At 40.3% G+C, this 22,399-nt stretch overlaps 1 protein-coding gene across 2 annotated transcripts in view; it reads left to right on the forward strand.

Moving 5' to 3' along the window:
- The first annotated feature begins 218 nt into the window (after positions 1 to 218).
- Positions 219 to 22,399, forward strand: part of tnmd (tenomodulin) — a 55,095-nt gene continuing 32,914 nt past the window's right edge. Inside the window, exons 1-2 of one of the 2 annotated variants that reach the window (XM_085789388.1) lie at positions 219 to 432; positions 3,660 to 3,794. In XM_085789388.1, the coding sequence (XP_085645514.1) occupies positions 223 to 432; positions 3,660 to 3,794 (345 nt within the window). In that variant the 5' untranslated portion in view covers positions 219 to 222. The remainder of the gene's footprint in view (positions 433 to 3,659; positions 3,795 to 22,399) is intronic. The other variant, XM_085789389.1, reaches the window with a different exon arrangement.

Consider the following 22,399-nt stretch of genomic DNA (forward strand, 5'->3'; position numbering starts at 1 on the left):
TATCTGAAGTATAATTTTATTTCTTTTTCTTTATCTTCATCTGCAAACTTTGTGTCCCCTGAACAGCAATCTATTGAAAACGTTAAGCACGGCAGTATTTTCATCTCAGCCTAGTATGTAATTTATTCAACAGAGGTTTGTCTTTTCAGCCTGAATCCATTCGTGGCTTTTCACCTTTGAAATGGGAGCAGGCAGGCAGGAGAGACATCTGCTTTGCTTTTAATGGGTATCACAAATGTTTCAGTAATTCCACTCCATCTGAAATTTTCCCTCCCCTTTAGCACACTCCCAAATTGCAGCAAAGGAATGACTCTTTGCCTTGCAGAGCGTTGGTATTTTCCCCAGCTAAGAGGATCGGAAAGATTCCTCCTGAGTGCTTGCATCATGGAAGCTAGCAGTCAATCCAGCAGTCAACAGATTCTGTGGAAAGATGTGAGTCCATTTTTTTTTTTTTTTTTGCTTTTTTTCCATTTTGATTTATGGCACTTACAATAACTCTTCAAACTATTTTAGATAAAGTTCACATTTTATTTGTTATAATACTAATTTCATGTTACAGCAGTGTCAGGAAAAATGAGAGCACCTTTAAATTTTTACAGCTTAATAAATTAAGTGTGGGTGGCAGGAGTAGTGGTTTAGAGGTGAAAAAAAAATCTTGTGATATCTAAGTGCAAGGAAAATCTGTCAGAAGTCTGCCTTTTTTGAAGGAGCGCTGTTTGGTCTCTTGCTGACTGATCTGAGTTTTCTCAGAATAGTAATTTTCTCCATCTAATTCCTTTTGGCTTTTCACTTCTGCTTCCTTCCTTTATTTCCACTTTTATATTCAGTCTCACCTGAACCATTGTATTTGCTTTATATCTTTATATCCTTGCTTCTCACACATAAGCAGCATTCAAATATACACCAAGAATTGTCTTTATTTGAGCCTTTATTATTGAGGAGAGGGAGAGGTGGGATTTTGGGCTCTGAAATCCTGCTTCTTCTTTTTCTCATATTTCACTTGTTGCAAAACTTGAGAAAGCAACAGAGGGACGGATAAATTCCTCCACAGCACTGTGTTATTATGTTTTTATATGTATATTAAAAAGTAAGCTCTTTTACTGTCCATCAAAGCAAAGCAACTGCTCCAGCAGATGCTCATCACACATTCTGAGTCACGGATGGTGAATGATTATGATTAAGAAATCACCTGTGGCTTCTTATTTTAGAACAGTTTCTGGAGGAATTCAATGCTTATAAGAGCGTGCCCCGGTGTGATAAACTACAGCCTTCTGCTCGTTGGTTATGCAGGCTTTACTTCTCTTTTTTCTGTTGTTTTCTTGAGAGAGTGCCTCTCCTTTGCATGATAACAGCAGGGGGCTCCAGGCACTCTTCCTCACAAAGCTCAAGGCGAATTGCCAGGCTGATTCTGAACTCCTAAACCTTTAAACACTAGTTGGCGGCTGCTGCACACTCAGACCGCTCACTCACTCTGTCTCCATCCGTGCCTTTATTTCTGTCTGTCTCTCAATCCCACCTCCTTCCTCTGAGTATTCGATATTCAAAGCACAGGCAGAGAGAGGGAGAGAGAGAGAGAGAGGTTTGTCCTCTAGTTAAGTTTCCACTGCTTATGCAACCTGCCACAGGAGAGCAGAGGATTTCAGCCACCGGTTTTTTTTTTTCCCTCCCACTTCACTCTTAGAAATTTACAACGTAAGGAATTTCTGGCTCCCTGATTGTGCTCCTCTGTTTTTCATCATGCCTCAGGAATGTACAGTACTTTGATGTGACACGGGGTTGTGTGGCTACTGTCTCCAATATATCAAATGTGGAATAGTCAGGGTGCAGATTTAATTCATGGGAAAGATGTGGTTAAAATTTTGAACAATGTGCCTTTGGTTCAACCCCAAATTCACCCTGCTAATGGACTTACCAAACAGACATTCAATCCATACTCAAATAGAACCAGTGCACAGTGGCTATGTGCCATTATTGCTAAACCACATTTGTACAGGTTAGTCATGCCATGGACATCTGCATTTACAGAATAATAAAATGAATATCACGTGTATTTCTTAAAACTATTTTAGCTTATTGTTAACAGTATGGAGTAGAGTAGAGCCCAAAGGTCACAAAAATATTATTCAAATCTTATTCTTACATATAATACAAAAAAGTCAGCAGGTTAAAGTGCTGCTCAGTCAAGTGCATCCAAACCACTATAACAACCTCAGTAACAATAGAACCAAAGCTGCTTTATCATTTTCAGACACAAAGATAAGCAACCCCAATTTTGCCAACTTAAGTTTGTTCGATTTTCTTTTCTACATATCTGGCTGTCTGTTGTCCTCCGAGACCTTCAAAAATGGCCCAGTGTGAATGAGAAGCTTTCATTTTCTCCCCACTGGAGCCCTGCTGGAACAAAAGCCCATCTTTATTAATTTGTGGCCTTAAGCTTTGGGAATTGAATACAGCAGCCAGAGTTTTAATTTGAGTAAAAGTTTAATACATGTAACCTTTCTGTAGCACTTGTAGCAGTCTGTTCTATCCTGAGCTTAGTGTCGGGGGTGGTTATACTCTTGTCAGCGGCCACCCTAGTGGATAAATTCAATCAAATGGCTTTTCTTTTGGATAGAAGTGGGAAAAGAAAAGAAGTAAATTAAAGAAATAAATTTGGAATGTGAAAAATGTGCTTAAAATGGCTATAATCTATATTTTCATAATACCAATGTATCAATTGGAAATATGAAAACTGTGCATGTGCCTTACAAGTGAGTAATCTTTTTGGTTCCCTGTTCATTTCGGTCTGCAGCTGCTTTGAAGAAGAGAAGAAAAAAAAACCCACCAGTACCTGCTCACACTTTCTGCTCAGCACCAAATAGCAGACAGACACAGCCAGAGACCAGCTAATAAACATAAACAAGCATTTAACAGGGAAAGAGACAGATATTTCTCCCTGGAGCTGCTGAACCAAATGTGGAGATAGGAGTGAGTGAATATTACTGAGTGTTCATCAGGTGGTCACGACTCCAAATGAATGATAATGTTGCTGTATAACAGATGAATGTATGAAGAAAGCTCGCCATTTCAATTTACAAGGCTATGATCAGTCAATGTCGTGTTCACAACTTATTTCTGCTATCCACTAAAAAAAAAAAAATCCGTTATCGCAGCCTTAAGCTTTTTGCTGAGCTACATGAGAAGATCAATGCCACACTCACATCTGAGGGAAGCAGTTGGCACAGCTTCGTTTTAAAAATTTAAGCAACAGCTAGCCTGACTGTATAGCAAAACCAGCCTACCAGCCTACTTACTACCCCACCAGACTTTTTCTCATGTGATCCATAGGCTGCAAAACACTGGGCAAATAGGTGCAAAAATGAAAAACTACCTCACATCACATCCCCTATGCTTGACCAAAGAGAAAATTAATACAACTCACGTGTCTGAAGCCAGAAGCAGAAGCTCAATATAGCTAATCTGGCTTCGCTTACCACCACCTGTAAACCTCATGTATTGGCAGCAGGTGGTCTCACTTTCCAGTCATTGTGCTAAGCTAACTTTGCTATAGCTTCATATAGTTTATACTAGCATGTGAGTGGCATTGGTGAATCTAGGCAAGAATAGGCATTGAAATATTCTCTGTGACTGTGTTTTTCCTGTTTTTGTTATTTTTGTAGGTCGAGTCGGTAAAGGAAAAAAAGGCCAAGTACCACACCTACCAGAGAGTGGCCCTGGCTCTGGCCTTGGTTTTCCTTGTGCTGGCTCTCTGTGTTTTCAGCCTGAGATATCTGTGGAGCCCCAGTCTGGGGAAGGTAAGACTAAATATCGCCTCACTGTTTTTTTTGTTGTTTTTTTTGTTGTTTTTTTGGTTTTGTTTCTTTATTTTATCACCTGTTTGCCAGTCATCAGACTTACTGCTACTGTCTGTGAAGGTGTGGTCTTGATGAGACAGATGAAAGACATGTTGCATTTCCACATCAGCAAATCATACAGGTCACATCAAAGGAAAAAAGAAAAAAAACCACGAATAAGGCAAATGGATGGCCACACAAAGGGCCAGAGGCAGTCTCTGCAGTCTGCATTGTATTTTGCGAGATTAAAAGATGTGTGGGCCATGGAACAGACAGCTGTGTTTTGCTCTGCTCATGTTTTGGCTGTCAGATCTGTAATTTCATGAATTCTTGGACCAAACCACAAACCACTTTTTGCCGTTGCGAATGTTGGCTTGTTGCATTTATCTACTTTCCGCTCACATTGTAAACATCTTCTCACAATGACGGCTCCTGATAACTCAAAGCTGACCCTAATTGCTGTTGACCAGAGTGGCTGCAGCAGGACTGAAACCTCTTGGCAATGTAATTGGGATAAACTCTTGTCCTGGCAATTCATCTTGTAAAATCCAATTCGATCACATTTGATGGAGAACATTTTCACTCTGCTCCCTTCCCTTGATTTTCCCAAGAGGCCAAAAAAGCTAATTTACCCAAGCTGGAGGGAAGTACATCAATAATTTCACATTCAGAAATTGGATGCTGTATACGTTCTGGGCACGGTTGGGAATGAGAGAGTGATTAAAATGAAGTGATGGTTGAGAACGAGGACATATATTTCAAGTCTGAGTGTGTGAGTCTTCTTTGTCTGTACTGTACGGGAACTGATGTCATTTGCTTTTATACTGAAATCTTTGTTATGCCTGATAAACATTACCTCAGACCACCCCCTCGCCACTATGGCTTTTCTCTCTGCTTTCATTAAGATACAAAATTCAATTGCCACCAGTCACTTCCGAGCTTCTGTTAACCAAGGTTCGGCCGCACTTCCTGAGTAGACGGTATTGTCCACGTTCTCTCCTTTCAACATAGATATGAATCACCTTTGAGCCATCTCCTTTGTCCTTGTTAAATATTTCATGCCGGAGGTAGAGCAGTCATTATTTCCACTTTAATAAGCTGTGATCATTCTCACGTGGCACAAAATGTGTTGATGGCAGAGGTTGCCCGGGCGATGAATATCAAACCTGCAGACCCTGGGTTTTGCTTTAATGGGGTCTTGAGGGGGGAGGCTCATTCTCTGGCCTCCACATCAGTGAGTGAGATGGAGCCACTTCAAAGGAGCATCACCTGTCAGTCAGATGGGGAAGGGAGCTCCCACAGACACAGAAGAACAGTAAAAACTCAGGTATGTATTCGCTGCGAATCTCTCTGGGGACTTCCCCCCGAAGCTAGTGGGATAGGTTGATATATAGTAGACGGAGAGATGGAGGGATGGATTAGTTCTCCTGCATTAATGTGGCAGCCAGCATCTTGTGTGGTGAACGGGTGTTAGGTGCAATGCAGCAGGACACTTCCTGACTCACCAGCAGCTAATCCTGAGCAGAGTCTGGCACCTACATGTATAGACTCTGGGCAGCAGAGCTCAGCAGCTGAAGCCAAGAGAAGAGTACATAATTTATTTTAGGAAACAGTTGTGGAGGGGGGGTGAGTGGGGGGATGGGGAGGTTGTTTTTTATTTGAGCACAAAGATTAGCATTTTGGTGACTGCTCAAATTCCGCCAATGTCTAGTGCTTGTGTCAGAGTCCTCAAACATAAGGAATATATCTGTCTGGATCCAACAGAGACATACTGTACAAACAATATGTAACCTAGGTTCTATTATTTCTCTAACTCCAGGCAGCTCAGTCACTGTTCAAACCCAGATTAACTGGAGAGACAAATGTATGTGTGGTGTGGTCTTATGTAACCACTGTATATTTTACAGACCAGCGGTGGAGGGAGTACTGAGATCTGTTTTTAAGTATTAGCACCACAGGGCAGAAACGCTATGTTACAAGTAGAACTCATGTGTCCAAAAGTAGCAAAAGTACAAAATCATTAGCAACTTATAATACTTCAGTTACTAAAAGTACACATGTTTATTATGGGAAACAAACTATCTCAAAATAATGTATATCATATTAATGGGTTGTAATTATTGATGCATTAATATGTACATTACTGTGATGCCGCAGCTGCTTAAAGTGAAATTCATTCCAGTTACTTGACACACTACACACTGCTGTGGAGTTTCTGCACATCCCTGGGGATCAATAAAGTCTGACCTTCACTGATAATAATTCATCACAATCTATTTTTTACATTATATTTGTATTATTCATCAGATACTGCAAAGTATCCTGTGACTGGCACTATAAATTTCCTCTCAACTGAAGTGGAGTTGAAGTATAAAGTAGCAGCGGCCGATCGGATTGTTTATTTTTTCAGTTTTAAAGAAGCGAAATTCGGGGATAGTTACTTTAAAGCCAATAGAAATGTTGCCTTACTCTGGAAATTTCATAAAACCATTTGAATTCTATTAGATGGGTTCAAATTATCAGGCGACAATGACAGTTTCCCACACACTTTAAGAAAATAAGACTTTCAGGACTCAATAACAGACAGAAATCACTTGGCAAGATGGAGATTTGTTAATCTACAAAGTGACCCCAGCAATCAGATAAATGTAGTAAAAAGTAAAACACTTCCCTCTGAAAATGAAGCAGATTAGAAGTACAGAGTGGCAGTAAAAAATATGCACAAAACATATTAAAGTGGTAATCATTGAAAAGGTAAAGCTTTGAAAGTCTACAGGAAGAGACTCACAAGTGAAAAAAACAAGTTTTGTAGATAAAATTCCTGACGCGGTCTCTTCTCAGTTTGAAATCACACTGTTTCCTCCAGCTGCTTTGACAGAGTCTGAGCACCTGAAATGAGAGGCGCAAACCGGCTGTTAGACTCAAATCTTTTTCACAGTTAAAGGCAAATGAAAAAGGCGGTAGAGCACACTAGGAAGTAGTCTGGCGTTACTTAGAAGGTGGTGTTCAACAGTATGGTGCTTTACTTCCAGGTTTAATACAATGGATACTCTGCACTCAGTTGGATTCTTCATGGCAAGGATACAAACCAAAACTGACAAATGTGAGCATCCACAGCTTTGAAGGGAACAAACGCAGGAAGCCCTAATGCTGCCACCAAACTAACTACCAAAAAACATAGACAACAAAATTAGTTCTGCTCTTAAGACTCAGTTCTTTGCCCACGCTCACAAATCCACTACGTGCTTGTATTAGTTTTCTGCTCAGACGCTAGTTTACCTTGTGTACTGCCATTACAAACAATTACTAAAAGCTGTCAGTCAACAGTAAAACACACACGCTCGCATTACCAGCTGCATCGTATCACACATTACGATGCGCTTTGACCTCGGCTTTCTAATTAGAGGTCAAAACCACAGCACGACTTCAGCCACGAACGCTCATCTATCTCTGAGATCGCCAAAGCAACGTGACCCGGTGCCCCCGGCTTTGTATAAATAACCGCACTAAGGTAATTTGCTCTGTGCATTGTATTTCAATATGACATGATACCCGCGTGGGATCTTCTTTTAATTACCTGCAAACATATGTTGTTACAGAAGCCTGGGGAAAATACTTTGCCATCATTTTCACTGCTTGCATGTGTGAGCGTGTGCAAATGTGTGTGAGTGTTTGTGTGTGTGAGGGCGTGGTTGTGCTTGTGCGCATTTGATTGTGTATGCATCAGTGTGCTTTGTGTGTTTCGGTGTGTAGATTAGGTGCCCCTGCATTCTCTTTTGGCTTACGGCAAATTCCTGTTTACTATGTGCTCATTATTGTTCTGGGCCACAAGTCCCACTGGGGGATTTTGCCTCCTTGTAAATTAATCCTCTGTTATTACCAGTTTACATCAGCAACTCCATGAAAATGGAATCTGGCTGGTGAATCCAACGGAAAAGTGAGAATAATTTGCCTTGACGAAATCATTTCCAAAAATTTCAGTGTTTAAAAAAAAAAAAAAAAACAAGTCTGCAGTTGCTGCTGTGTCCAAAATCTAAATTTTCATATCATTAGATTTGATGTATTTGGTAGTATTTTTAATTCATGAGACACTTCGAGCGAGATTATCTGCAGACCAGCAGCCAGGCACAGGGTAATTGTGAACCTGTAAACACTGTAAACCGGTTTTTCCTGGTGTACCCTGAATAGCTCACAGGTGCTGCTGGGCTGTGTGGCAAAACTGCCTGAGAAATACATGAATGTCATGCCTCAGGAAAGTGCTCCATTATTCAAGCTGAAATTGCATTGCTCACCTTGATGCCTTCCCCTCTCCAGTCCCAAGGTAGCTGCTGAGTTGTCGCTCCTGATGGCCTCTTAAAGGCCTCACTGTCAGGACTGGCTTCTTTAATGAACACTGCTGCGCCTGCTGCTTTTCCACTGGTCACAGGTGTATGGCTTTTCAAGGCCTGGCCCCCTTTGTTTATTTATTGCTCGTAGGCTGTGTATACCCAGCAGTCCCCTTCTTGTCGAGATGTCAACATGCAACAGGGGAGGCAGAAACAAGATTTGATCATCTGATCCGATCTTTCTGTCTCGCAGATGTTTCTTTATACCTAGTTTGTCTCCAGGAATAAAACAAGATGCTAACTTTTTCCCCCTCACTGTTTGTTTACCAAGCCTTAAATAGAGGAATTATTATTCTGCAGAGGCAACGGGGCTTATCTAAACAGCTGATTTGGCAGGACCTTTCCAGAGACCTGCCCATCAGTCTGTAATCTTTTCTGATTTTACACGTCAGGCTCATTCATTCATTCATTAGCCAGCCAGTGTCCACCGGTGTTCCTCCCTGGCTGGAAAAAAGTAGGCCGCTGTGGGCCTCCTAAGATGATGCATTATTCTTTCTACTCCGGGAGCAGTTGAGGAGGAGGAGGGAGGGGATGCAGACTGGGAAAAACAAAAGAGAGTTGTTTTAGTGGAGTGCCTGAGGTAGGAAGGCTTCATGGCGGTTGTGGCACATTGCCTTCTTCTGAGACGGTGAATGCTACAGAGAGCGTGACAGCACTGCAAAGCCCACTGGGAGTTATTTATTGTTCCATAAAGCATTTTAGTGTGTCTGTGATTTTCTTTTTAGAAGCTAGAACACATGGGTGTAAGAAAAGATCTGCATCTTAATTGCCAGTACTTCATTTTGCCAATCCACCAGCAGCTCATGTGCACCATGTTGTATGTACAGTGCAGTGTTTAAACAGACACAAATGCGTGCCTCTTTTTTTTTCCTTTTGCAGTCTCCATTTCTCTCTTCTCCCTGTCTCACAAGTGTGACTGCCAAGTAGACTCCTCTGCTCTGTTGTACAATTTAGAATGTGATTGAGCTTTCACATCCACTTTCACTCTCCCAGTAAGTCGGCGCTGCTTGTAGCTTCGACGTTGCATTCACAGCCACAATGCCGAAGCAGAGGGGTGAACGGCAAACGGGAAATGCTCAGTTCATCTGTCGTCTCTGAGCGCATTTGAGACCGCAGATCAAAATCTTTTGCTACCTTTTTGCTATACAGTCCGGTGAATGATGATGGGTAAATCTCTCTTCTGAAAAATGCCTGTCAGTGTGCTCTGCTATATATCTGTCAGCAATTAAAAGGCTGCATGGACTTTTTGTGAGTTTGCTCCATTACTCACCTTGCTCAATATCTGAGCAGAGACGCAGCATCTAAATCACCCATGCAGGTCTCTGTCTGGTGCTCAGTCTAACACTGCAGGTTAAATAACCTGGGTTGATTGGCCTTTATTTAAACTACCGAGAATGAGAACAGCTCGAAAAGTTGTAATCTTACTGACATCTATCTAGACCTACCAGACTTGTTAAGACATTTTTTTTTAGTTTGGTGAAATAAACATGAAAAATCAGCAAAATATAACCCACTTTTAAAAGAAAGATCTTTCATCCAGAGACACGTCAAGTGCTTCCACAGGAAATAGGCAAAGTAAGCCAGACAGCTTTGTTTTTAGAGCTGTAATGAACCTCGTTAATAATGAGATATTCATTCCAGATACCATGTATCCATAAGTGACAAAATCAAAACTGACATGCTGACATACTGGATAATTCAGCAAGCGAGTTCCTCTACTATAATTTAATTCTGGTATCACTTCAGTTTTGTATATGACAATTTGAAAAAAAAGGGAAGAGGCACGAACATGTCACTGAAGGAGGGGAACAGAAAAAAAGTGTGACACTTCATTAAGAATGAAGAATATTTTAAAGGTGTCCTGTGTTTAAAGGGATAGTTCAACATTTGGGCAAATTCGCCTATTGCCATAATCCCTATAGTCACAGGAATGTATTTGATGAGTTTTGAGGGAGGGACCTGTACCATTCACCTCCATTGTGTTCGCTGAGCAGCTCACGTCTCTGCCCCGCAGATCTGAAAACAACATGCACTGATTGAATGAATTAAAGGTAATGAACCTACCCCTGTGACTATAGGGATTATTGCAATAGGTGAATTTGCCAAAATGAACTATCCATTTAAAGAGGAACTATGTAGGATCTGTACCTTAACTATACTACATTTTTTACCTTGATCAAACAGCTTTGGGGTACTTGTGATGGTTTAATAAATGGCCTAACTTGTTACGAGGGAGAATGGAGGCTCTCTGCCTTCCACTTGCAGGTCACTTATCGTGTCCCTTGGCTGAAACCAACCTTGCAAGATCGGGGCCGCCGCCCCAGTGTTCCAGCTCTCATCTCGCGCCCCATGACCCGTAATCTCTTGTTTATAAACTAAACTACACCAATATACACGTCGTAAGATCGTTTATGATATATAACCTTATCTACCACTCTATTGATTGATTTCTTGCCGGCTTCATTGTAAACAAATGCACATGGCCAGGAGGAGGGTTAGCAAAATAGCGGAAAAAGCAACCGGACTTACATAGTTCCTCTTCAAGTACACTGATTTACTGTGTGAATAAACACCACGCACAACCATGCACAAGAAACTTTGGGTTAGTAGCAGAACACAAAATACAAGCAAATAACAGACTCACTCATGAAACGTTGCTCATTAGCACATCTAGTGGTCAAACCACACCATAGGTTTACAGTTTAATGGGCACTTGTGCTGACCTTTTTCACAGAAGACACTTTGACCCCATTATGTGTTGGATTCCATTATAATAAAACAGTCTCCATTAATGTCATGAGCAACACACATTTTCCTTCTATGACTGTGAAGAAGACCTACGAATCAGACTCATTTGGCAACAACTCAGACTTGTCATATTGATATTTAAAGTGAGTGAATTAATTCACAATATCACGAAGCTCAGAAAAACATGAAACAAAGAAAACTATTAAATCTAAGGTAGCTGTCAGTAGCCTTTGAGCTGATACACCATGGCAATAAATGTGAGATATTTGCTCAATCCCATTAAGTGTTAAACAGTTTTTTTAATCAAATAACTGCTAAGAACTTTTATTGTATCATTTTGAATAGAAGAGCCTTTAATCCTGTGTTCATAGGTTCATAAATTGATGTCTGCTGAATTTCTAGTCAATGATTGATGCAAAAGATCTTTGTTTAGAAATAAAACTAATTTTCTAATATTATTAAAATGCATTAATAAACTGCTGAAGCAAATTAATTATCTCTCTCTACATGAATGTCAATTGTATTTTAACATTGTGCAACCAGATTAAAAGTTTTTAAGATCTGCATAATGTTTGCACATTACAAGACTTTAAAAATAAAGTCAATAGCATACAGTATTTGGACACTTAAACATCAATTATTTTTCAGGCTGTGAGTTTCAGCACATTCAGTTTGAGATAGAATAAACTATAATGTATTTAAGTGCCAGCTAAGTCTTCACATTAATTTGAGCAGCTTTGCCACAAGCTAGCTCCCACACAGAGAGAACTATGTGGGAGGTATAGGCCTTAAAACACAGAGCTCCCAAATTTAAGGGGATAAAAAGTAATTGGATGCTTTGCAACTAACTGTTTCTTGGTCAGCTGTGTGTCATTAGTTCATGCACAAAAAAAGCACTCACACGTGGCACAGTGTTTGCTGAGAGTTGTCATTTGTGGACTGAGCTGAAGTTTGGCTGCTCTATTGAGGTACTACAGTACCAGAGCACCTTCCTTTACATAGGCAAACACAAAACAGTAACAGTTGTTCACTCACGATGAGATTCAGTCACATATTCAGGCGTTTCATCACAGCAGCCCTTTAATGTTGTGAACTCTCAGCTGGCTGTCAGCCGGCTCTCATCTAAACTCCTCACAGCGGTAACACAGTTGGAAAGGCATTAACAAACCAATATGTTGATAACTCTAAAGCTAACGTATGCATTGCCTTAAAGCCAATAGCAATGATCACTTGGAGGTATGCTCTGATATGCATTAGAATTTCACACTTTTTTGTTATGTACTGCATTATATACATATATAATGTTACAACGTCATGTTTCAATTTAAACCTGACAGAAAATGTAATTAATAAGGTAAACATCCCTGAGACAAAAACTCTGCATGTTTGATTTCCAGCTGTTCATTCTGCTTCTGACAGGCTGCTCCAAGCACAGCTCATGCTACCAAAGTGGTATTATTCGCTTTTTATGTATATCAGCAATGCATTCAATACAGTGCTGGTTTACTAATACAACTATTAACAGATGCATATGGAAAATCTTTATGTATGGATTGTGATTGAATAGACTACACCCACCTGCAGATATTAGTGCTGCCCACCCTCACACTCCAGTTTGGATAAGATTTTACTAGTCAAGGACATCACAGACCGCACCCACCATCAACAAATAAACATCTCGCTCCAGAGGTAATTTTAACAGTCAAAACAAGCAAATGTAGAAGGGATTATACTCTTGAATTATTTATATGGAAAAATATTTGAGGAAAATAAAACCATTGCAGGCCAAGAATCACAGAATTTAACCATAATCACAAGTGAATCCACTCCAGCAAGAAAAAGATGAGAGTGAATGTCATACTGCAATCCTTGAACCACTAGGTTAGTGAATTGATCACGGACCGATGCAGGGTAGCTGTGTTTTAAATTACCTGAGGGCAGCAGCAGCAGCAACGAATCAAACACAGCACAATCTTTCACATCAACAATGCGCTGCCTAATGTTTTGATTTGCAAACTGACTTGCAGCTCACTGGCCTCCCACATACTTTGCATCTATCATTGTTTTCCACAATGAAAAGAAGCCACACTTTTGGCCATTTAACTAATTCCATCTTTCACATTAACTGTGAATGGTCGCTTGCTTTCCCCTATAAAGTTAACTGTATTGAATGACAGTTGTTGCTGCTGGGGTGAACCAGACTATGGTCTTCCCATCATCTGATACTGTGCACGCCAGCTTATCTTCATGAATCGACACAGTGTTGATTTGAAGCATGACGTTTCTAGATAAGTAGGAATCGATAAACAGAGCCAAAATCAAATCTATTCACTGATAACTTGTTCTTTGGTAGTTCGAAACTATTCCAAATTTTGGTTTGGTTTTTGGTTCACAATACCCAGCCGTATTACTGTAACCTGCCCTTTTTGTAAATAAATGAGACCACGTGGTCAGTTACAAGTGATTCAGGTACCCTGTGTTAACTTGCCAATGTAGGAACAGTGACAGTATAACCTTAGAAAACTGAGAACTACAGGTACACTGCACTACCTAAATAAATAGCACTACACTGTGACAGTGAGGAAAAGAAACACCGGTGAGCTTCATTAAGCAAACACATGTCAGTCAAATCCAAAGAATAAAGAATCCTATTTTGCTCTATAAAGTTCACTCTCAGCACAGTTTCAGTCTGGCGTCTTTTGTGTCTAAAAACTGACAGTTTGGGCAAACTTTTAATTTGCATATTTCATTTGCATAACAGAAAGTTAGAAGAAACATACATAAAAAGAAGTGGTTCATGATCTAGAAAATGTTATTACAATGAATTCATCTTTACCCCTTTTGAGTTTTCATAGAGTTACTGTTGAAAAAAATTCAGAGGATTTACATGTCAGTGACTGTGAAATATTTTCTACCTCTAAAGTGGGCAAAGCAGAAAGTTAACAGTACTACTGTGGCATTATAGGGTTAAAGGAGCTGTATCGAAGAAATAGAAAGAAATACTTCGCTATAACTCTCAACATTGCACTGCAGTATTTTGAATTTGACTGCAGCAACAGTTTAGGCTACAGTCTTACATATTGCATATTATTAATTCTATTTATTTATTTAATTCTAATTAGCGATATTGGTCAACCCCATTAAACAATGCGTCCCTATGTTGTAGATTTGACTTGTTTGTCTTTGTCGTCTTTCTTGATATACTACAGTGCATTATCACGATATACTACAGTGCATTATCACGATTCGAGATGGTCCAGTTGCCATAAGAGCCACTTAAAATGTAAAATGTGAGATTTTGAAGCATCCAATGCTCTGAAGTATTTGTGATTTTCCTTCTCTCATGCTGAATGTGTAGTTATCTAGCACTCATCACCACAAGTATGATGGATGACAGCTGCTTTGTGTCTACTGTGTCTCATTTGGCCAGAAAATGTACTTCACTTTGTCAGCCCATGGTGATAAAGCATGTCAAGATCTTTTTCCTTGTATTCATGGTGGCAGCCGGACTGACCCACTGACCTGCATGAGCAGCTACAATATGGACAGATGAAATGGTTTCAGACTCCTTAAAGTACAGTGTGTCCTCTGGGCTTTTGTCTCTCGCTGGGATAATGTGAGGCTCATTAGCTGTCTGGCAGGAACAAATAATAGCCTGGTTGAAATGTTGTAGGGTTTAATTAACAACAATGCTGTCATACACTACATATTAATATCAAAATTCATTCCTGCTGAGAGACAGATTTTTACACTCTCAGTTTAGTTTGGGGGAATTACCATCCTAACACATCATCATCACTAGCTTTAATAATAACACAGGTTTTAATCATGATTTCAGGCATTTTTCTTTCATATCTGCATTTGTTAATTACGTCGAGAATGTCCTGTCTTTCATTTAAACCTGCATGCGAGATGGATCCAAAGGTCACTGATGTTCTTACGCTAGTGATCCTGTATTCACCTGCTTTCATCCAATCTCACCTGCGGCTAAATTAACCATATGATCTTCTGTAATTCCCAAGCCCAGTGACTGACAAATATCTACTCCCTGTTTATAGGAAGTACAGCAGTGGTGCAAACCTCAGGCTTGTAAAAGGCTTATTTTTCTGCCATTTAAAACCATTTGTCAGTTACTGTGCAGAAAACAGAAACTGAAATTCATGGTAAAATACACTAATCTTTACAGTTATTCCACACTTTGCTTTATTTGGACTTAATTGCTTTGGGGTGCAATTTAATCTAAGTTTTCCAATCATATTATTAAGACGTCATGTTATGTTACAGTTTGGAATTTAGAAATATATTTTTTTCTCCTGTGATGGGAGTTGTGACTTCAGATCGACAAAGTATCTGTAATATACTGTAGTCACACTGTCGCATATTGTCAAGAAAATAATTCCAGCCCATTATATAGTGGCAGTTTGCATCTACAAACAAATAAATCTCTCTGCAATTAAAAAGCCGTGTGTGCTAATCAGTGCATAAAAACTATTCAATTAAGCTCCAAGTGTCAGTGTCTTCATTTTTCAACATTTGACCTAAACTGAACATAGAGGTTGTTAATGAGAGACAGTGGCAGACAGTCATGGAGCCACAGTTGATGTTCATACTTGAACCAAAGACGACTTCCCACTGCATAACACAGAGAAAACCTGTTCATTCACCTCATTTGGAAAGAGAGCAAAAAATAAAAATCACGCTTTTCCTTCTTTAAACACACTGGTCCAAACCAGTGGCAGAATTACTGAAATACTAATTTGCTCTTTCAGAATGCTAAATTTGCATTTCTTTCATCAGAGGCTGACCATCATGGACCATGTAGGTTTGATAATAACGAATTGTGCCGAAAAACTGAGTCAAATTATGATGCTCCTGATTTTGGCTTTAATAACACGAGACAATGTTAAGCTGTAAAATCACAGGCCCACACCACTGGGAGCATAATGTGTTGTGTTCCCACAGTGGGTCTTCAAAGTATTTTTCAGTGTTATTAAAAAGAAGGGCAGACTGCCGCTGACATGCAACCCACACAGGGGCCATGGCAACAGACCAAGAGCTTCTCATCAGTACCCATAGTCCCACTGTGATAGGCCAGTGTCTCTGCATAGGACTATCACTCCCTCTTTTATTGTGTCTTCAAGGCAGGAGCATGGTGTAAACAATGTTGGAACAATTATGAGCCTGTATATCTCCCAGCAGCTCTGTTAGGAATTGTTCTAACGGTCTACCTTGTTACAGACATAGCTGGCTTGTTCTGTACGTTATAAGGCACTGATGAAGTCGTGCAGGAGGGTGGTCGGGTTGAGTTTGGTGCTTTTCTGGGAATATCAGCTGTATTGTGATCATAAAAGGAGAGGGGTGGTCGCACTCTTGTTATTCTGATTCCAACTTTGATCATCCTGACTGAACTGTGGATGTCTGCTGGAACCGCTGTTATTGGTTATTTGTGGCAGAAACTGTATCTTGGCATTCTTGCAGTAAGCTGAGTGTACAATGGCTTTTATTGCTTTCCATGCACAATTTCCTGCGCATAAGTTGGCACACGGATAAATGCTCTACACACAGAACTGATAAATAGCAAGGTAACTATCTATTGTCATCAGTTGGTAAACTGCCAGTGAATTTAAATGTGTCACATCCCCAATATTGAGCAAACCTGAGCAAATGGAAAGCATTTCTGCCCTCCTGAACTGCAGAAGTTCAGTCTTCACTGGCTTTTTAATAAAATGTTACTTGGACTACTCTTTTTTCTTTAGTGGCTTAGAAACTTTCCGGTTGTTGTTAATGTCATTCATTTGGCCAAATTATTGCTTTGCATCTAAATGATCCAAATTGCAGCCTTACAGCTCTCACAAGCTGTTTCTTAAATGCCACTTAGCTGCTGGATCACAGAGTGTGCTCCTCGTGATTTATTAGGAGGTGAAATGGCTGAAAACCAGCAGAGCGACAAGGAGACATATCCACTACAGAGGTCACTCCCTTTGTGACTGTCTGCCTCATGGTTCAGACGCTCGCAGTCGCTGCTTGCAATCTTTTGTCTGGAGAAGTCTGTTTCAGATTCAGAGATATGCATCTGAATGCGCTGGAGTCTCCAGGGGATACCTTTGATGAATATTTCATAAACCACAACAGCCCTTTTATTACAGGAGACCGGTCGTATTCAAATAACGTGTTCACCTCAACAATAAGCAACAGGATTCATTCAGCACTCCTGACAAGGAGCAGATTGTTCCTCAGCTCGGCACCGTGGTTACTTGGCAGCGAAAGGGAAAAAAGGGAAGATGCAACATGGAACAATGACAGACAGAAAAAAGAAATGGCACAACACAGTCATAGCTGGGCCCTTTGTACTGTTTAACTTCATTTCTTTCTTTCTTTTTTTTTACTACTTTTTACTGTTTGCTGCCACCGTGGAAACCATTTTGGTCTCCTGTTGGCTGGTAGGATGTGGGAGTTGTTACATCACTTGTCGTGTCCTGAAAAGGTGGTTAACACCGTCTTTAAAAGCCCTGTGAAAACCCTCTGTTCTCTCTTACAGTTGGCAGGTGGAGATAAAACGTACACTCGTGGACGTTTTGGAAGCCCTGTTTTCTCCATGTTATTGAGGTGAAGAAAAAAGCCAGCAATTCCTCTTTCTAGTTTATCTAGGCCTTGGCTGAATTATTAAAAAAAAATGTTGAAAGCAGATCAAACACTGGTTAAATTTAAGTTTGCAAGATTTAATTTCCAGTCTGTGGTCAGTGTCACATTTGCTTGAACACAGAACTTTGTGTCTTGGAAAAACCTCAAGCATATTTATAGAGCACATTGTTATAGGTTTTCTAAAAGTTTAAACTACAAGAAAGAGTAAAAGGGAAGGAGAGTATATACGTTTTCAGTAAGAAGTCCAGGGAAACCTTGTATTCCCCGAGCTGTTGTACACAATAATACAGTTCTGTTTCCTCTTAGATTTTTTATTGAGATGAAAGAAACAAACAACACATCGAACAACAATATGTCCCAGTCGCCTCGGTTTGTTCCACAATAGCGTGTTGACCAAAACTAGTGAATAGCTCCCAAAGTTCCCCCTGCTCTCCTCCCTCTTGTACGCGGCTCTATTATGGGCACAGTAGCACATATCAAGGTGATTTATTGCCAGAAAGAGCTCAAGTTGTTTAAAATGACTGGTGTGATTAGTCATATATGCTTCAGAGCTGGAAAAGGGGGTGCGCAGTGCTCCTGTAAATTAACAGCAGCTGCAGACGGTAGTTGACCACAGCAAGGTGGTCAAACGTGGTAAGCAGCAGAGTCGCCGGGGGACAAGGAGAGAAAGTGGGTCATTACACCCCTTTCAGGTACGAGTCGGTTGACAGTATAGGGAGAGGTGGGCTACGTTCAGGATTCACAGGCTCGGCGATGAATTGAGTTAAGCAATGAAAATAAAACGGCAGAAGTATGATACCCCGACTCCCCGAGACTTCTGCCAAGATTCCACTTCAGTTACTGCAAAAATATGTTCCATATATTCCACGAGGCCTCGGCTATCTCTGTGCTGCATCTTTCCTCGCAAAAAAGGTGCTCAAGGAAGAACCCTTTCCTTTGGTTACTGTGGCTTCTGTTGTGTTTGTTTTGTTTTGTTTTTTAAAGTATTGTTCCCTCTTCCCTTCACTTTTTTAGCCTGTGAAGAGCTCATCAAAAAACATCTGACTCAGCAGTTCAGTCAGGGAAGTATTTTCCATGGGTGTATGGTATTTCTCTTTAAGGAATAGTTTGACATTTTGGCAAATATGCTTAGTCGCTTTATTTTTGACAATTAAATGAGACGACTCATAACACTCGTATGTCTCTCCATTAACTACAACACTAGAGCTCGGAGGAAATAAGCTTATCTTAGCATTAATACTCAAAGGAGGGGGGGGGGGACACTGACTCCCTCCAAAGTGTCTGATCGTCTCTGTAACTTATGTAACAAAACCAACAAGCCAAAATTCGCTGCAGCTGATTGGCCAGCTGCTGTCCACAGCTCCCAACCCCAGGTCTTTTTATGCATTCTTTACACAATTATTTTCAGTCGCTTTTCATGTGAACTACCGAGAGAAATGTTATCTTCCAGGAGAGACTGTATGAAAATGTGTGCAGTTCCTAGTATAAATTCCTATTCTCAAGCAATATCACGTCTCCTCTGTCTCTATGGCGACTGGCTCGTCACTCCACCTTTGAAGATGGCTGTTTGGAACAACACATTTGATTTCAGACAACACCAGACCCTTACATCCAGTGATGTTTTTGATGAACAGTTTATCCAGCATGTCAGGACTCTGGGAAGTTGCTGCTCTGGGCTATTATTAGCCAACAAATACTGCAACTCCATGCAAGTAAACCTGTATAAATACAGTATCACTAAACAGTTGCAGCAAATATGCATTTTATGTGACCAGCTAGTGTTTTCTCTATAACGTAATGAGGATGAGGAATTTGTAGAAAACAGAGTTGCTAAAAAACACAAATCATCATTCTTAGATGTTTGTTTCTAGGGTTTCAACAAAGGACATACAGCCAGTTAATTTGGGGGGTTTGGTGCTAGTAGATATATTTTAAACTCTGGAGAGACCCAAACTAGTTTTTTTTCACCCTTTTGCACTTTTTGCAGTCTTTAAGCTTATCTGAGCTAAATGTCCTTCACCTTTTGCTCCGTATTAAATGCAAAGAAGAAAGCGAGAAAGCAAATAATGCCCCAGGTTCTGCACTATACCTTTGAAATCTTTAGAGAAAAATGACACCTGTCGGATATGAGACTCAGGGCAGAAGAGTCAAACCTATGTCAGCTCGAGTATTTTCACATCGAGTTCACTCAAATAAACAATTCTTTGTCAAGGATAGACTTTCAGTAATATGGTTTTCCAGTCTGCTGCACATGAAAGGAAAAAAAAAGATATCTACCCTTCTCTTACATTGTTAAGTACCATCAGTTTGGTGGTGTTTTTGCACTTCAGGGGTGTTTTCTGTGGTGAAATGTCATAATTCACTTTTTGGTAAATGCACTTTCCTTTAACCTGTGGCGACATTACATTCTGGTCTTTTGATATTTCTGTCAGTGGGGGATTTTTAGACCTTTTCTTCAACCACAGGGGATTTGTGCGATTATTGAACACCGGCGCTAAATGGTGAGGCTAGAAAGAAGATTTTGCTCTCTGCTCTTGTTAGACTGACTCCTAAATCTGACCTTTATGACCAATGTTTTAGGTGGTTACGTGTCTCAGTGATTAAACTCCACTCGAGCTTTGCTGGAACTATCTGAGAGAGACGACGACAGACCATCAATGTCTTCACGAGTTATTTTTTTTATTGAAAAAGAAAAATACACCATCAAACAATAAAAATTGGCTCAGAACGAAGGTACATTGCCGTTAGCTGTTTGTTTTAACAGTGTTAATGTGGTTTAGGAAGATGGAAGCATTAAGCTTTTGCAGCTTGACATGTTCTAGCTTAGTCTTTGAAAGGCTAATGACCTTAGCATTTTCTTAAACTGGCCTCTGGCATTGGCAGCTGCAAAACATTTTAACATCAAATTGATGCTTTAAGTAATTGCTTGGGTGAATTCCCAAAAGCACTTTAACCCCACGCCAACCTAGTTTTAGCTTTTCATTTAATGCTACATACACCACGTACTCAGATTGTGATTTTTGAATGGCTTCCAACAAAAAGAAAGAGACCACAAAAGGTAGGAGTTCACACTCAAGTGTACAACACCATTAAATTCAGCTATCAAAAGTAAGTTTACATTATTTTTTCAGTCAGTCAGTGAGTAGTAAGCACTCCATCGTCAGTAGATGTTTGTAAGAACATCCACTGGTGTTTCTTGAGTCTATTGATAGAACTTCCTGAGGATAAAAGAGGGCAAACGTGGGCACTGATACTTAATTACTTGCATCCAGCTATTTACCTCCACATGTAACGAAACCACAGCTAATTACAGTGCACAAATGTTCAAGTTCCTTACAACTGGTTATATTTAGAGCCTGAGTTTGCGTCCTGTCATTACACACTGACTGGGCACACGCACACGGCTTCCAGACAAAAGTCGGGGCTATATGCTTTGGCTTTATATTTGGAGGATGAAATTCCTCCTGAGTTCCCTTCCAAGAAAACTCAGTGGTTCTTGATCTTGTGATATACTTATTTTAGTGACTAAATATAAAAGCGGTAGGGCATTACATTAAATAAATACTCTTAAAATGTGGACAACTTTGAGCATGGGTTTTTATTTGCTGTGACCGAGGTTCACAACCAGTGAAAGTCACTGTTCTGTGACCAGGAGTTGGTTTCAGCTGAGCTTCACATTATCATAGTTTGTTGGCACACAAGCAATTCTTCTAACTAAATTCATAAAAACTGAAAAACAACACATGAACAAGATTTAATCCTCTTCAGCAACAGTAAACACAACGCAGTGGTCCACTGATGACTGTGCTGTATTCAGAGCTTAACAGGATATTTAGGAATAACAAACAGCAACACTGAATGCAATAAACTCCAGGAAGACAGCTATGTATCCACACACACACACACACACACTAGAGAAAATCTAGTAGCAGAGTTTGCCGACTGAAATCATTCTATGTATGTAAATGTCCTCATTGTCATAGACATTGAAACAAACAAACAACAAGACAGACGCAGTGTCATCATTATATGTCTGATGTACAGCGACATACTGTATTTCCACTGGTTGCAACATGTTGCACAGTGCTGTATTCTGCGTGCTGTCAGGCTGTCTTCAGTGAGATTGATGTCATGCACTGCCAGTGGGCTCATTTTACCATGTACTGACTAAGTTGATGATGCATTAGTGACTGACCAGTATTTTCTAAATTGAATTTTCCCAGCTGGCGCCTGTCCAGAACGAGCTGCCTGTATTCAGCAGGCATCACCAAACAGCAGACTGCGTGTGTTTGGCAGCCGGAGACCATTCTTACTTCATTTATCTGAATTCTCCAGGCCTTGGGAGTTGACAGGCTTGGTAACCAGTGTCCACAAGCATAATCCCCGTGGTCTCAAGACACTACACAATCAGATCCCCCACTCTCCCTCTCTCTCTCTATTCCTCTCTTTACCTTTCCCTAACCTTCCTCAGATTTTATATAAAATCTGCTAAAGTCACCTTGCGAGCAAAAGCGCACCCACAAATATGCATACCATACCGTCCGTGACATGTGTGAGGCCCATCTGCACCGCTGTGGTATGAAAAGCTATACCTACCATAATTATTCCACTGTGAATCATCATTTTCAAATAATATCTCCATAGGAACCTGCTCCTGCTCTTCTCTCTGCTTCATGTGTTGAGTTACACGGGAAATTTGCAGGTAATGAAAACAAACCTGGCAGCAGAATCTTTGGAAACAAAAGTGCGTGTGTGTGTGTGTGTGTGTGTGTGTGTGTGTGTGTGTGTCTT

The sequence above is a fragment of the Trachurus japonicus genome, chromosome 10 (genome assembly GCF_045865225.1).
Source record: "Trachurus japonicus isolate A0001 chromosome 10, Traja_1.0".
NCBI lineage: Eukaryota > Metazoa > Chordata > Actinopteri > Carangiformes > Carangidae > Trachurus > Trachurus japonicus.